At 39.7% G+C, this 15,933-nt stretch overlaps 1 protein-coding gene across 1 annotated transcript in view; it reads left to right on the top strand.

Annotated features, from left to right (window-relative positions):
* caskin1 (CASK interacting protein 1) overlaps positions 1-15,933 on the top strand; it is a 95,463-nt gene that overhangs the window by 62,719 nt on the left and 16,811 nt on the right. The window contains exons 5-12 of the mRNA XM_073494617.1: positions 1,693-1,788; positions 1,915-2,045; positions 4,358-4,466; positions 6,063-6,171; positions 7,051-7,145; positions 7,922-8,039; positions 11,886-12,131; positions 15,727-15,831. Coding sequence (XP_073350718.1) covers positions 1,693-1,788; positions 1,915-2,045; positions 4,358-4,466; positions 6,063-6,171; positions 7,051-7,145; positions 7,922-8,039; positions 11,886-12,131; positions 15,727-15,831 — 1,009 coding nt within the window. The remainder of the gene's footprint in view (positions 1-1,692; positions 1,789-1,914; positions 2,046-4,357; positions 4,467-6,062; positions 6,172-7,050; positions 7,146-7,921; positions 8,040-11,885; positions 12,132-15,726; positions 15,832-15,933) is intronic.

The raw sequence follows: 15,933 nt of genomic DNA, 5'->3' as shown, positions 1-15,933 counted from the left end.
AGGCGAGGGAATATAGTTTAGCTTATTCTCTGTAGTTGCATTAGGAAACTGAAAGCACAATGAACTAATTCCTCTGGTGGGGGGAATTTATCCTTCTAAGTCTTTTAGCACTCAAACCAAGCTTCTCTCAGAGGTCATCTTACAGGAGCAAGCTGCCTAGAGGGACGCTTCTCCTAAACTCATCTAGGGACAAACACTGGCGAGACTCAGCTTTTTGTAAGAGATATACACTCACCCTATCTAAGTAAACAACTGGCTGCCATCCCTCTCTGAGTCATTACCATACTGAGATTTTTTTAAGCAAAGGTACGCATTTAACGTGACACCAAGCTTAGAAAACATCGTATTGATGTTGTGATTTATTGTACAAACACGTTAAAAGCTATCTACATATATCTACACGTGTCCCCTACTAATGTGTCTGTCTGCTCAGCCCTTCTGAGGACATCTGGAGTGCTTTTGATTTTTAACAGAGTATGACGTGTTTTCTGAGCAAGCATGTGTGCTTTGTGTGATGTGTGTGTCTGTGTGTTATACAGACACACACATCACACAGAACACACAGTATTTGGGGCTTTTGTTTGTATTGCATAATTATGTGTTTTTTATCCCTGCAATTTTGTTTGTCATTGCTGGGCTCTTTCTGCGCAGCGTTTGCATGTTTCCGGCTGGTGCCAGGCCAAAGAAATGCAGGTTAGATGTTTACTGTGCCCCATCCCCATTGGTTAGCCTACCGTCGCAAAGTATGCCTGAAGTTTTTCATTCTCACACGGCACATGTGCAGTTTACCTGTTATAACAGTGACAGATTAACCACTCACAGTCCTTTACATTTTTTGAAAATAGGAGTCCTTGAGGTAGACAAAGTAGTTGGTAATGGAGGATGTTTCTTGGTGCTAGCAGATTTTATCCGGTGTGGCTAGAGAGCTAAGGAAGCTAACATTAGCTCCATTAGTTTGTCGAAACGCTGTCTGCGGGCGATTGTGAATGTTTCCCGCTGATTCGTTTAATCTTGTCAAAAGAGGCTTTAAATATGAATGTGGTTTTCTCCGCTCGAGGAAAGTTTTACAAAAATAGGCAAAACCATAACAGAGAGGGTCATAATTGAACGTTTTTGCAGTTTGGGGTGTCCTGTCAATAGTTTTACAGACGTCTCTTTTATAATGGTGGTACTCTTTGGGGAAAATGCTTTTTGGGCTGCAGGGGAATTTTTTCCTGCAGTACCACAAGTAGCCACCGGGCAAAATTGGAAGCCAGGCTGAGTTGCGCCCTTGCATCCAGGTCTATAATTCTTGCAGATCTTTGGGATTGCTGCTGCATATGTGACATTTTTTTTTTTTTTTTGTGGCTCGAGAGGAAGCTGCATGTAATCTAATCAATGTAATTAATTTTTTCAGAAAGACTGGCAAACGACATTATGAATGAGAGGTTGCATTGACTTACAGAAGCTAGTGCGAATGTGACATCATGACTCTGGCCCTATATTGCAGTGCCAGAAGCAGTTGCTGAGCTATGATTGGATAATTGATCCATGGGGGAGGGGTTAGAGCTAACGGCAACAGTGAATGTGTGTTAGTGGTTGTTTGCCTTAATGTGTTAGTGATAGAGAACCTGCCAACCTCTCCAGAGTGTGCCCCACCTCAATAACGATTAATGGATTTTTTTTAATGTGTCGGTGTGTGTTTGTCTCCAGTCAGAGATGCTGCTGCAGCACCAGTCCAACCCGTGTATTGTGGATAACGCAGGGAAAACCCCTCTGGACCTGGCCTGTGAGTTCGGCAGAGTTGGGGTAAGAACCTACAGTTTTAGTCTTTAATTTAAAAAAACGCAGCAGCTGAAGGCAATCGACAGAAATGAGCAAATGTGTTGCTTGTGCTCTGTGTGTGTGTGTGTGTGTGTGTGTGTGTGTGTGCAGGTGGTCCAGTTGTTGTTGTCCAGTAACATGTGTGCTGCTCTGCTGGAGCCCAAAAAAGGAGACACCACGGACCCCAATGGGACGTCTCCTCTCCACCTGGCTGCCAAGAATGGACACATAGACATCATCAGGTACACACACACAAGCTTTCACATCCCCATCCATCCAGAGGTTCATACCTCTCTCTCTCTCTCTCTCTCTCTATCACACACACATGCACAAACACCACTTTTAATGAATCAGTGGGTTTAAATTTCCTCCTGAGCTTGCTGCGAAAATAGACGTATAACACAACAGGGGAACAATATGATCCAATTAGCTGAAGGAAGAATGGAACATTTGTGTTGTCATACAGTGAGAGTTGATTCATCGCTCAGATACTCCTCCTAAATACATTCAGGAGACTGAATATGCAGCAGATTTGCATGGCACTCTGTCACACTAAATGTCAAATCATTATATTCTCATCTCCACTGGGATGTGAGTCTAATTTTTGTTTATGTTTTAAGCAAAAGAGCATCTTGGCAAAGTGACTTTTATTGGCGCGGTGATGCCAGCGTTCGGCACAAAGCTTCGGGATGAAAGATCCCAGCAGAATGGTGTGCCACGGCAAATAAACACACACCACAAACTCTATTTTTCCTCTCATCACTCTCAACCACTTTTAAGTAAGTCATTGCTGTGTGTGTGTGTGTTGGTGCAGACACAGACAGAGAGACGAAAGGGAAGGAGAGAGACACTGAAAGATGGGAGAGGAGTGCAACTCAGAGGGAGAGGACAAGAAGAGAGAGGGGTAGAAAAATGAAGAGGGAGAAAGAGGACAAAGCCAGTCATAGCTGATAGAGCGGAGCATGCCTCTTTAGATGTGCCACGGATAAATGATGCTCATCGGGCATGGCCAACAGTCTGTGGAAGACACACACTCGCATAAACACATGCAAACTCTGTTATTCAGTAGAAGTTAGAGGGTTATTAAATGTGTGTTTGGCAGCTTTTTTCCCCGATGAACTACAGTTTATGTTTGAACCTTGAACCTGTCACTAAGGCTGATGATATTCTCTACTTAAATGTACAACAAGGAACTTTTAACTGAATTGACTGAGGGATATCACCGCCTGAGGAAAGAAGCTCCTCTTTACTCTGGTGTGACAGTACTAAAACACCATCATACCACAGTTATTAATCTTACATAGCCACAAATAGATACATGACCTCATCACTCAGCATCCTTGCAAACAGCTGTGTTTTTTCTTACTCCCTTTTAAAACAAATGCACATGCTAGCCTGATAAAGATCCTTATGGCGAGAAATGGTAGTTCTCATACTGCTTTTGTCCACAGGGGGCGCCAGAATCAACAAAAAGAAAGTTCCCTGTAGCTGCTTTAATGTCAACAAATCCCATTAAAAGACCGACAACAACAATAAATGGCCTGGGTAGCCAAAGATTCAAATACAACCATTTATTCCACAAGAGTCTACAGCTCTGTGAGGCTGGGCTTTGGGTTAAATGCTATGAACATGTAAATATGCTGATGTTGACCATGCTCAACATTTTAGTCTAGCAGTTCAGAATCATTTTTCTAAAGCTCACAGAGTCCCTTAAGTTCATTTTGGCAAACTTGGCTGTGATACAGTATGCCTTTAGTTTTACATAGTTAGCTTCTACAGCTGCTCTACAACTAATGAAGTGCTCCAGAGACGATCGTCCAATTTCTAGACCTCTGCTCAGCATGCAGTTACTCTCATTTACATATTTTTCTGTTTCTGTTTTTAGACAATGGGAGGAGTGCGATAGTAGCTCATAATTAGCGTGTTGACCAGAAGCCATTACTAAGCTGATTATTTTATGATTGTTTTATACTGATGGCCACAAAAAGAAATGTCATCAATTTTCGATTCAGTCGGTAACACAATTATACTGATTTAATTAGTGTCCTCATCGAGATCAGTTTTGCAGAAGAGGAACATGTTTTTCATTATGATAAAAACTACTCACTAATTTACCAAATTTCTATTAACCTGCAGTGAAAATAACCCCAACAAATGAACCATTTATACCCGTTTGAATAACATCTGCTAAAAACAATATTGCCCAGCTGTTTTAGGAAATGACTGAGGCGTAATAATGAAGGATTTCTATCCTCAGGAGGAACAAACAGGCTTGGGGCTGATAATCACAGAGTAGAGAAGTTAAAAAGTGTTGAGAAACGGATTGACACATTGTTGGATTTTAGTTATTGCATTGGATTTGTTCATTTGTTTTTCTTCTGACACTTGTTCACTCCGTCACCCTCTCACCTCTTGATTCTCTCCCCTTTGCGATTCCTCACACTGATTTTCTTCTGAATTTCACTCACCCCTTGCTCCATCACTTCTTACTACACTTCCAACTTACTTCCCTTGCTCACTCTCCGTTCCTTCTTCCCTCTGCCGCGGCTGCCAGACTGTTGATCCAGGCAGGCATCGACATCAACAGACAGACCAAAGCTGGCACTGCCCTGCATGAAGCTGCCCTGTGTGGAAAGACCGAGGCAGTGAGACTCCTGCTGGAGGTGAGTGGAACTTCACTCAAAAGCTTTCCAGAGTTGTCACCAGGCCTTGCTTAGTTTCCTTAAAGGACATTACGATCTAATTCTGACTTTCCAGCATAAAATGTTTGAACACTTTCAGGACAAAACCTCACTTTAATTTAACAACTGTGTCCACTGGTGTAAAATCATAGCTGTGACAGTGACACTTGCAAGGTGATATAAAAAGAGGAGGCATTCTCCCCTTCCACAAAATTACAATGAGACAAATGGCTCTTGTTATCTATAATAAATGACTGTGGACTGTGAAAGACGTTTTTCATACAAAGACTTGTTCAAAGATGCAACCTAAATCCTAAATGATCTCAAGGAATCCCTGTGGTTCACAAGGGTTATCCAGCAAAAGGAGGAAACTATCCTTGTTATTTTTGTTTATTTATCATTTCACTCTCAAAGGGTTTATAGATGCATCAGTGGCAGAAAGTAATTAAGTATATTTACTCATGTATAGCCTTTGGGCACAATATTGAAGTACTAGCACTTTACCCAAGGATTTCTAGCTACTTGTACTTCAGCTCCACTAAGGGAATCATTCTGCCTTTTACTCCACTAGATATTTTTTCTAGATATAAGTTGCCTTTCATATTAACATTATATTAAAAACATATGATGATTGTATGAAATACATAACTAACAGATAAAATGCATTAAGATTAAACCAGCGGTTCCCAACAACAGTGTCAAATCTGTGTCCTGTATGTCGTTTCAGAAGCCTCTGAGTAGTCAGCAGTTAGACCATTTTCCTTTAAGCATCTCCCGTAAACTCAGATTGTTCAATTTAGGCCTATAAAGTCTCCAATACATCACAAAAAAGAAGAAGAAGTACTACTTTATACTGTATCTTTATACTAAATACTTTTCTATGACTACATTGTGCCTATGAGGTGTAACCCAGTACACATGTCATTGAAAGACTGTGTCTGCCTTTAAATACATGTTAAAATAAGACTGTCAAAAGACTTTACATCTTCAGAGAAAGATTTTCCTCATATTGTATCAACAAGACTGTTACAATACATCAGTGAATTGTTTATATATTATATATTCTTAGAAAGGGTTCAATGGGAAATATTAAATGTATTAAAATGCTGTGGGGATCTGAGGCCTGTCGCCTATTTGTGTTTGGAAAAATCGAAACATCCCCTTGTGATAGATCAGTGGCACAGTTATAAAAAACTTGTTATGTTATTACATATTTGATGCCGGTGATATTAAAAATGCCACAGGGTTTATGAAAATAACAGATGTAATATGTTTTAATGACTGTTTTAATAAAAAGCATGACAAACTAACTTTGTCATTTAGACCCAAGGCTGTGAAATGTCTTTCTCCTGAAGCGTGTCTGCTCTGAATTCATCTTTGTTCTTCGGCCCACATTTGATTCAACAGATCTGAATGTGATATTGTCCTTTAGCTTTTGGCTGTGTCAGTTGAAAAATAAGACTGTTTTTTATTGTATAACCTGGCAAAAGAAACTCACTTTATGTCCACATGAAAGAAAACACCCATTTAATTAAAAAGTAATCTTACTAACATCCATTTTTTCCCCCTCTTCTTCAGAGTGGCATCAATGCCACGGTGAGAAACACCTACAGCCAGACTGCACTGGACATCGTTTACCAGTTCACCGCAACACAAGCCAGCAGAGAGATTAAACAGCTGCTGAGGGGTAGGATGGGTGGATGTATGCATAGATTAATGGGTGAATGGTTGGATTAATGGATAAATGGTCGGATCAATTAATGGATAAATGAGTCAACTGATCAATGGTTGGATCAATGAATGGATGAATTAATTGATCAATGAATCGATGGATGGATGGATGGATGGATGGACGTTTGGATCAATGTATGGATGGATGGATGGATGGTTGGATTAATGGTTGGAAGGATGTTTGGATCAATGGATAAATGGTCAGATCAATTAATGGAATCAAATGATCAATGGTTGGATCAATGAATGGATGGATCAATCGGTCAATGGATGGACCAAAGCTTCATTAAATGGCTGGTTGGATCAATGGATGGATGGATGGATGGATGGATGGATGCTTCAGTGGATGGATGGATGGATGGATGCTTCAGTGGATGGATGGATGGATGGATGGATGATAGATGGATCAATGAATGGATGGTCGGATCAATGGAGAGATCAAAGGATGGATCAATGGATTGATGGATGGATCAATGGATGGATAGATTGATGGATGGATCAATGGATGGATAGATGGACCCTTTCGAGGAATAGTTTCGACGTTTTAGGACTTTGTGCTAAGCTATATCTGCTGGCAGGAGCTTTATTTTTAAATAATCCAACTCACATGAAGAAACAGAAGAGGGTATTTCCAAAAATGGCAAGATGTTGCTTAAACAGATGCTTTTATCATCACAGAATATATGAAATTTGTACATTAATTTAGTGCAAAAGTTACATTTTGAAAGGCATTGTGTAGTATTCTGGTCTAGCACAGACAGGATAATTAAATTGTAGAACAATGTACATTTATTATAACGTACAGTATGATTCACTGGCTCTCTATGTCTGTCAGACGCATCGGCAGCCCTTCAGGTTCGGGCTCTGAAGGATTACTGCAACAACTACGACCTGACCAGCCTCAACATCAAAGCAGGAGACGTCATTACGGTAACACACAACTGAAAAGATCACTCCTGATGTCAAAGCTAAAAAAAGGGATGTTAGCCAAGATGTGCTTGTTGACTGTAGTGAGATCTGTGGCTTTCACATTTTCTTTTAGTTTGTTATTTGTTGTTTTCTGTCATTACTGTAGCACAAATGAATGAAAACTAAATTTGCCACACAAAATGATGGCTGTTTTTCATTCTTTTCTCTAATCCCCTATTACCTCAAGATAGCGTTAGCATCATAATTGGTCCGAAGAATTTGTGCTCTCTCAAATCTTTTGTTGTCAGTATACTTCCGTATTTCATGGAATTACTAATGAATATGCAAGAATGAGTAGCTACAGCATCCCTCATTTACTACGAATATGTTTTACAGAAACATGTCTTCACTTGCTACATTGCAGTCTGCCCAACACTCATGAATATTAATGAGCATTTATGCAGCCTTTGGGTACTTATTACACTAATAAGGAAGCCAAGCGGTGCCTGTGCTTCCTCCCTCAGGGTCTGAATGAACAATTTGTCTTCTCTGTTGTTTGACACAGAGAACTTTAGAGGGCTCCAAATGCAGTTTTGCATTTCTGTTAAGTGTTTCACTTAAAAAAATACGGTTTCAAGCTTCTTTTTTTTTCATATTTATAGCTTTTCAGCGTTAAAAAAATAGTTCTTAATACCATAAACCAGTAGACCCAGTTTGGAGCGTAAAAGTCACATAATGCACGGTACCGAAACATATTGCCTTGTTTTGTTTTTTAATCAATGTGTATGTAAATCCAGGTTTTGGAGCAGCACCCTGATGGACGCTGGAAAGGCTGTATCCATGACAACCGAACAGGAAACGACCGGGTGGGCTACTTCCCGTCCACTATGGTGGAGGTCATCAGCAAACGCACAGGTGTGTGTGCACTCCTATGTGTGTGTGTCTGTGAGTGTGTTGGAGTTACTATGAAAATCGTGACCAAGCTGGCTGGTTGTCGAGTGTCAGCCAGGTGTCCTGGGAATATTATTACACATATTTGGACTAAACACAGAAGAAGAACTTGGAAAAAGATAGAAAAAGAAGACGATGAAGAAGACGTGAAGTGAAGCTAAGTGAGTGAATAATGTTTTTGCCTTTCTCATAAACCCTGGAGGAAGGCACTTAACCTTAACATCTCATTATTAAACTTTCCCCAGATGAAAACAGATAGAGTGAGAATCATATCAGAGAATTTCATCTCTTCCATCTCACACAGTGGGAGAAAAGACCTTTGTGAGTCGGCCCTTCAGCCCAGCTGTCATCCACCGCATTACAGCTGCAATCCAAGTTTAATGCTTGGGAACCATTTGAGTTGCACAACCATAATTGTTAACTATACTGATGATGAAAGTGCCTGTTAAGTAATGAGAATATGGACACCACAATCATCCACATGTGTCTGTCTGATAATCTGTTTCACTTCTCCTTGATGAGATTGGCATTACCTGTTGATTGACAGGCCTTCAAACTTTTTTCTTGCCTAGAATTAGATGAGAAGATTGAGACCACTGTCGTGTGAAGCTATAACGCAAGAAGCCAGTTTTCTTAGCGTAGCATAAAAACTAGAAACAACTTACATGAGGGTGTGTAGCTATAAATCTAAAAAGCTATAAATAATATAAATATAAAATATGGTCTGCAAATATATACTGTAAATGTATGACTTGAAGTATAGAAAAATTTCCTGAACTCACATTTAGTTAAAACCTTTTCCCCCACACCGTTTGACGCTAGGCTACAATGTATACCGTATATTTTGTATTTATATGTCACTTAAGCTATGTATCAGATGTATATGGAGTAAACTATGACATTTTAACTACACTAGACTAGAGTTAGATGAGAACTGCTATCATGTTTGTTCGGTAAATATGAAGCAATCACCAGCAGCGTGTTAGCGTAACTAGCACAGAGACTAGAAAGTGGGGGAAACAGCTAGCCTGCTTTGTCAAAAGGTACGAAAGTCTGCCAACAAACAACCTAAAGCCCTGTTTTTACAAAAATTGAAGCGTATGGTAAAAAGCACTCATTGTGGAGCCAGGCTAGCTATTTGTTTTTTCTACTTTATCCAGTGTTTGTGCTAAGCAAAGCTAACTTGCAGCTGTTGGTAGCATCATATCTACTGTACAAAAGTGAGAAAGGCTTCATTCTTCATATCTAAATGTTTGGCAAGAAAGCAAAAAAGTATAACTCACAAAATGTGGAACTATTCATTAAATTGCTTGTCATGTAACCAGTATAACTTTGTTGTCATCTCTGTGTTTTCATGACTTAACAGGCTAGTTGACCAGCTGATGTGTCAATGTCCCAAATACCGCCCATATTTAACCTCATTTCTCCATTTTACATCACCATAATGAGCGTTTTTACCTCACTGGTGAGATCGAGAGTACATTCACATCCATCCCGTCATCCCAAAGTGTCATCGCGCAGTCACAAAGAGGATCAGATGTTTTTAGCTGTCTATTGGTGTCTGTCTGTAGGTCTGTTATCTTTGTTTGTCCATCCGTCTGTCTCTGTTGTATTATGTCTACTTGATCCAAGTCTGTGTCTCTGTATTACTGTCTGCCTCCATCCCCTGTGATCACTGAACACTCACTCGCCTCAGTCTTTCATTATCTCTCCTCTCTCATGTACTTCCATTTTGTGGTCATTCTTATTTGATCACTTGTATATATTGTATAGTCCATTTACCACTATGGGAACTGCTCCAAGTCAACGAACATACCATTGCTGAAACTGTCTTTACAGTAAATGATATAGAGCAGCTGTAGATACAGTACAAAACAGCTGGAGCACCCCCCACTCAGCTTGCACAGCCACAATCATACTCGGGGCTACAGCAGCTGTTTTATCAAGAGGTTTCATTTACTCAACTGTTCTATCATCAATTTTTAATTATTCTTTTTTCCCACCATTCCTCCCCAGTGAGTCTATTCTACATGTTCCCTGCCTCTCATTTGCGCCTTCGTTTTCCTCTAACAGGGACGCTACATTAGACTTCTATTCAAACAATATAAATGGCCAATTAGGACATCAACTAGACAGAGTTATGAATAAAATGTTCTTCCCTACACTTGACAATTAATTGAATTGACCTTAATGTTGCAACAGTCATCACAGTCAACCAGCTAACTTTACTTGAGCACATACGCTACAGATGGTACTGTACTGTATCAGGTCAGTGACCAGGCACATAGAATAGTAATGATACAGGAGTTGTCCAAAGGCAGTTATCCAGTTCATTAGCTATCAAGGCTAGGTCCTAGTTGCAAGCTAACTATTTTGTAGTGAAGCATTTGGAATGTTATGATGGTTCATTTGATTTCCGAAGTAAGTTTGTACAATGGCCATCTTTAGCTTGGATGCTAATAGACTTTATATAAACTGCTGGCACAGTTCCACTTGTCAGCAAAGCGCTAGTAGAACCCAAGTGACGTAAACATCTCCAATTGTCCAGGGGAAATGGCGGCTATGCTAAAAAGAAACAAAAGTGTTTTGAATGCACAAAAGCTAAGCTACAACACGTAGCACAGATTTGTAGATCCTGTCACACTTGCAGAAATTATATCAAATCTTCATTTCGTGAATCTATTCAAGGTTAATAAAGATCTTACGTGTATGCAGAATACCAGTATTTAGTTAAACAACATCTGGGCGCTGAACATGTCACTCCATACATGGAAGCGCAGCAGGGAGTGGGGGGTGACGATAATACAGCGGTGGCAGCAGTGGTGTTAGCTAGCTTTCAGGTAGGCATTGTGGCAGTACTGCAACAGCAAGAGAGTTTGCAGAGCTCTGACAGCCTAAGTCCACTGCCATGCTCAAAAGGTTGCAATGGATAAATGTTCAATACGCCGCGAGTGATGTTTTGGACACGCGTTGATTGTCTAAGCTAGCTTGCGGGCTTTATTTACAAATTTAAAGTGTCATATGTTGTTGCAAACAACTACAAACACATTTCTGATTGAGTGAATGTTGCTGTACAGCACAGAGGAAAACTACAGCAGCATGAAAAATAAAAAGGGGATGTTCCATATTGTTCACATTAAAAGGCTGACATCACAAAGAGCAGCTGGACGCCACTGAAGCTAGCTAGTGCAGCAACCATTTCACTCTGCAATGGGTTGTGTTGGGGGGGTATGGATGGTAGACTTGTATCAATTTCTGTTGTGCTGTTTATTGTCAGATAGAATAGAATATAGTATGTACTTCTTAGCTATACAAATTGATGTTATGACCAGTTTTGTCAAATGCGATACATCCACTCATTTAACTTTTAAGTATCAGTTTGATAAGGCAAAATGCTAGCATGTCCATACAGAGGATATATAAAATTGCAATATTTCTGCTCTTAGCCAAAAAGCTTATTTGGACAGCAAATTTTAGAACTAAGAGAGGATATTAGCCAATAAAAGTCCCTGGGACCATTTATACTTTCACCATCCATCACTTTACTATTCACCTCTCCGTATATTTCATTTCAGCACACTCACATTTGTTTGTCCTTTCATTCTCTTTTTCCCTTTAACGTTAGCCGTGTCCTTCACCACCTTTGACTTCTTTAATTTTGTAACTTCAGCCTTTGTTTTTAATTTTCTTTTTTTCCCCCTTTTTCTTACATGTAATTCTCTGTTTTGTCGTTTGTTTGTCACGTGGCGGTGGCTCACTGTTGGCTGGTTGTGTGTGTGTCGGTGTGTCGTCACGGTGGGTGTTATCTAGGTTTGGCCAGCACAGTCATTTGCACTCAACAGTTTCAAAAGATACCGCTGGTTCCTCCGGCGACGGTTGCCCCTGCCAACGCGGTAGTCAACGGCAACGACACCACGTTCCATCAGATCCATATCCTGCCTCCACCGCCTCCGCCTCCACCACATTCCCATCAGCCACTGCTTCCACTTTTCACTTCCTTTGGCTATAACAAGTCGCCCGTGACAACCCCACAGGGAGACACACCCACTGCCCCAGGTACACGCCCCCTTTTCATTATATTATTATTATTATTATTATTATTATTATTATTATTATTATTATTATTAAAACTTCAAAAGATGCTTTCCTCTGCTGTCTCTTTAATTACAAGTATAAAAACTATTCCTGATTGGTCATGTAAGATTCCAATTAGTGATTTAAATGTTGTTCTAAGAAGGCATCCATTGAAGTTTTCTGTTATGGGTCATTATTTGTGTAATTTTATGTAATTGTGTTGCTCATACTGTATAACTTTTTATTTTGTATTTATTTATTTTTTTCTGTTTTTGCTGTTGTCATCTCCATTACTGAGAGTCAGTATCTGGACAGGAGTCCAGTGCCAAATGCAAAGATAAATACAATGAAAGATTTAAAAAAGAGAAAAATATGGTCATTGCACTTAAAGTATGAAGGAAAAGACCAAAAATGTGCCCCACACAAAGGTCTCTTTGAATAAATGTTTGCTTTAAAAGGCCCCATTTACACTTTAATTTGAGAGATACACTCCAAATGCAATTGGGATTTTTATATATCAAGTAGCTACAGTATCTGGTCATGATTAAGTGGCTAAGTGTAAAGGGGCTATTACAATTGTAATCCTTAAGATTTTCATATGATCAAACCACAACTCTGATACTGTTTATGGTTTGCTTTTTAATGCAGCTGACATTCACTGTATTTATATTCTGTCTCATTCCTATGAAGTAGTTTAATCTGTTAGTGGCGGCGTCCGGAGTCAGATTGCCTGCTTTACAGGTTGTAATTAGACTGAACTATAATTTGGGCTTTTTTTGACCCATGAAAACCAAGATCATGTCAGTTGCTTCATTTCAGGGCTAACTAATGCTACTGCCAGTCTCATATTAATCAGCTAACCAATGAGGCTCGACAGGGCCAAAGTCAACTGCAAAAACACCTAAAGCACTGCATTGCTTGCTCTGTAATAAGACGTGTTTATATTTGAATAATGCAAAGCCATGCCGCTCTCAGCTGGGTCTGGTCACTGCTTAGGCATTTCTGTCAATGATCTAACAGTTGAAGAAGCGCTAATGCTATTGCAGTGTCGTGGGTTTTTTAGGACGTGGTTGTCCACCCCACAGAGGAAGCTTTTGCACATTGCGTTGCTAGAAAGGAAAAACAGATATCAGGTGGGAGGAAAGCTCTCCATCTTACAAAAGACCTGCGTTCACCTGAGTTTTTGTGTTTCAGTTAACTGTCTTGCCTCCTTGTTTTTTGTAGTTCTTATTTTTGAGCCTTCGTTTATTTCCCTCTTTGTTCTTTCCTCCTCCCCTTGTATATTACTGTCCCGACCACCAAGACAACCCTCCTAGTTTCCTTGAACACACAGACATCATAAAAAAAAACTCCCTCCTGACCAGACTGTGTGTCCAACTGTGTTTTTCTGTTCTGTCCTCGTCCTGAGTATCACGTCTGATCATTTTAACACCACTTTTACCCGCCTTGCACTTATACCCTCAGTGTGTGTGTGTTAGCGTGTGTGGTGGTGATGAAGGGTGGGAATACTTTAGCAAAATTGAGCGTAATATATAACCCAGTGATAACCCCAATGATTTGATGATGATGAAAGGTTTAGCTGCACATGTTGCTTAGAGATAAGCTTTTCTGACATTAACGGGTGATATTTTCTGTCCAGCTAAAAAATCCAGTGAGTGAGTTTATCTGGAATAATGCAAATTGATTTTGAAGTGTTTAACCTTTGTACAGCCATCCTTGGATTCTTGGACACATGGTATCAAAAATACATTAAATTATATATTACATGCAAAGATTTGCAAGTTAAGAAATGTCAAGTGTTATGTAAGAGACCCAAATACATTGTAAGAAAATGTCACCCGGGATGTTTTGCAGGTAAGGTACTCACTGACTTTAAACTGTAAAATCTCTACTCTGTGCCTTCGCTGGACACCATTTTGTTTCCTCCAGGAGAATAAATCACTTTAGGCAAATTTCCTGTCACACTCTAAGTCCAAAAATGGAAATGGAAACCCAGGTAGAGAAATTATAAAGCCTTCACTTACGACAGCATCAGGTCAGTACATTTTCCCCGAGCCTTGATCACATTGGTTGAAAAACAGCAACTCAGAAATGATTGAAGTCAAATCAAAGGCTGATCAAAACCTTTAAAAACACACTGCTCGGTTCTTTGTTCGAGGTCACTTGGAGGGATGCAAAATGGCCACAAGAAGGAGCTGCAACATTACATGAAAAGAAAATGGATCCGATTAATGTGTGTGTTTCTCTGGAGCACTGTTGGCTTACACATATAAACCATTTATAAACCCTTATTAAGATGGTTATAATGGTTTATCACACTCTCCAAATGCACTACAGCAGCCTCATTCTGACCAGGCTTACATATATAATCACACACATTATATATGTATGTGTATGTACATTATGGCATATATGTGTATATACACAGATATACATGTTATGGATTTATTTATGTACTATGGGTATATACATGTTTTCATATATCTATATATATATGCTGTATTTTTTCTGTGTATGCGTGTGTGTGAGCATGTGCTGTGTGTGAGGGAAATGAGGTGTGTGAGTGTAAATCTTCTATATCCTTCAGAAAATACCCCATCACCCTGCTCTCCTACTGGCCCCTCTCCTACTGTAATTTTTGTCTTTTTCGCGGATACGTTTGGAATTTATTTAATTAACCCCGTCTAACCCTTCTTTTTCTAAAACTATCAAGCAGATTACAACCTGCAATCTGCAAAAATTGATTCATAGTGTCAGTCATCAGTGAAGTGAGGTAGTCTGCCAAGTGTATTTGTAAGGGATGAATATGTATGTAGCATCAACAGCTGCAGTAAGGGCGTCGAACACTCCACCTTTTTGATGATTGACATAATATGCAATGAAAACCTGAAGTAACTGTAAAAACTAAATACTGCATATATACTAAATATTCTGTAAAAATATTTTTTTAATTTTCTTTTACATTCTGATAAAACAATTGCTTATTAGAACATCTAATTCAAGTTTATAGATACAACAGCTAGTCATGGTTTGAGCCATTAAAGCTGCACTATCAATATTTTTATTTTAACAATGGATCAAATTATTCTGTGCAATGTCGCTCGTAGTGATGAACCCACGAGTTCTCCTTAGTTGTATGAAGCTTTTTAGCCTCTTTTAGCGAACTGTTTTGGCTATAAGGACCTAAACTGAACCTAGCACTAAACAGCAGACAAACTTAGCAACTAGCTGGTGAACATAGCGAAGCATTTATTAGCTAAAGTGTTTTTTTTTCTCACAAGATGACCTAAACAGAGCTAGAATGAATATGGACGGAAACAAAACTTCAAACTAATGCCAATGTTGCATCCTCGTCTGCCAAAGTGTGAACAGGCAACTGTTTGCTAACAGGTTAGCCATACTACAAACTTTGTAAGGTAATCATTTGTCAATGTTGTATTTTAAGCTTGTTCCGCTGCCCCAACGTTGACAAAAAAAAATCTTTAAATGCTAATTTTTTGATAGCAAAAGGGGAAAAGAGGCTCCCGAGGCCAGTTTAGGGTCGGTTAGCGGCTAACAGTGGTGTTCTGTGTTAAAGGTTGTCGCGGCTCAGAGGCAAGCCCTCACAGCTCTCCCACCGCATCCAGCGGGCCCCATGGAGGCTCCAACGAAGAGATCTGGGTACTGCGCAAGCCCGTGGCAGGTAACGAAGCCGCGCTGCGCTGAGCCCTCAATCCCTGACTCCTTAACTTCTGACCAGGGGTCAAACAGTATCTGACGTCTTTTCACCAAAAGGCTTTTCTGC

This window comes from Pagrus major, chromosome 23, assembly GCF_040436345.1.
Source record: "Pagrus major chromosome 23, Pma_NU_1.0".
NCBI lineage: Eukaryota > Metazoa > Chordata > Actinopteri > Spariformes > Sparidae > Pagrus > Pagrus major.
The sequence above is the reverse complement of the archived record's forward strand: the minus strand, read 5'-3'. Positions and strand labels throughout refer to the sequence as shown.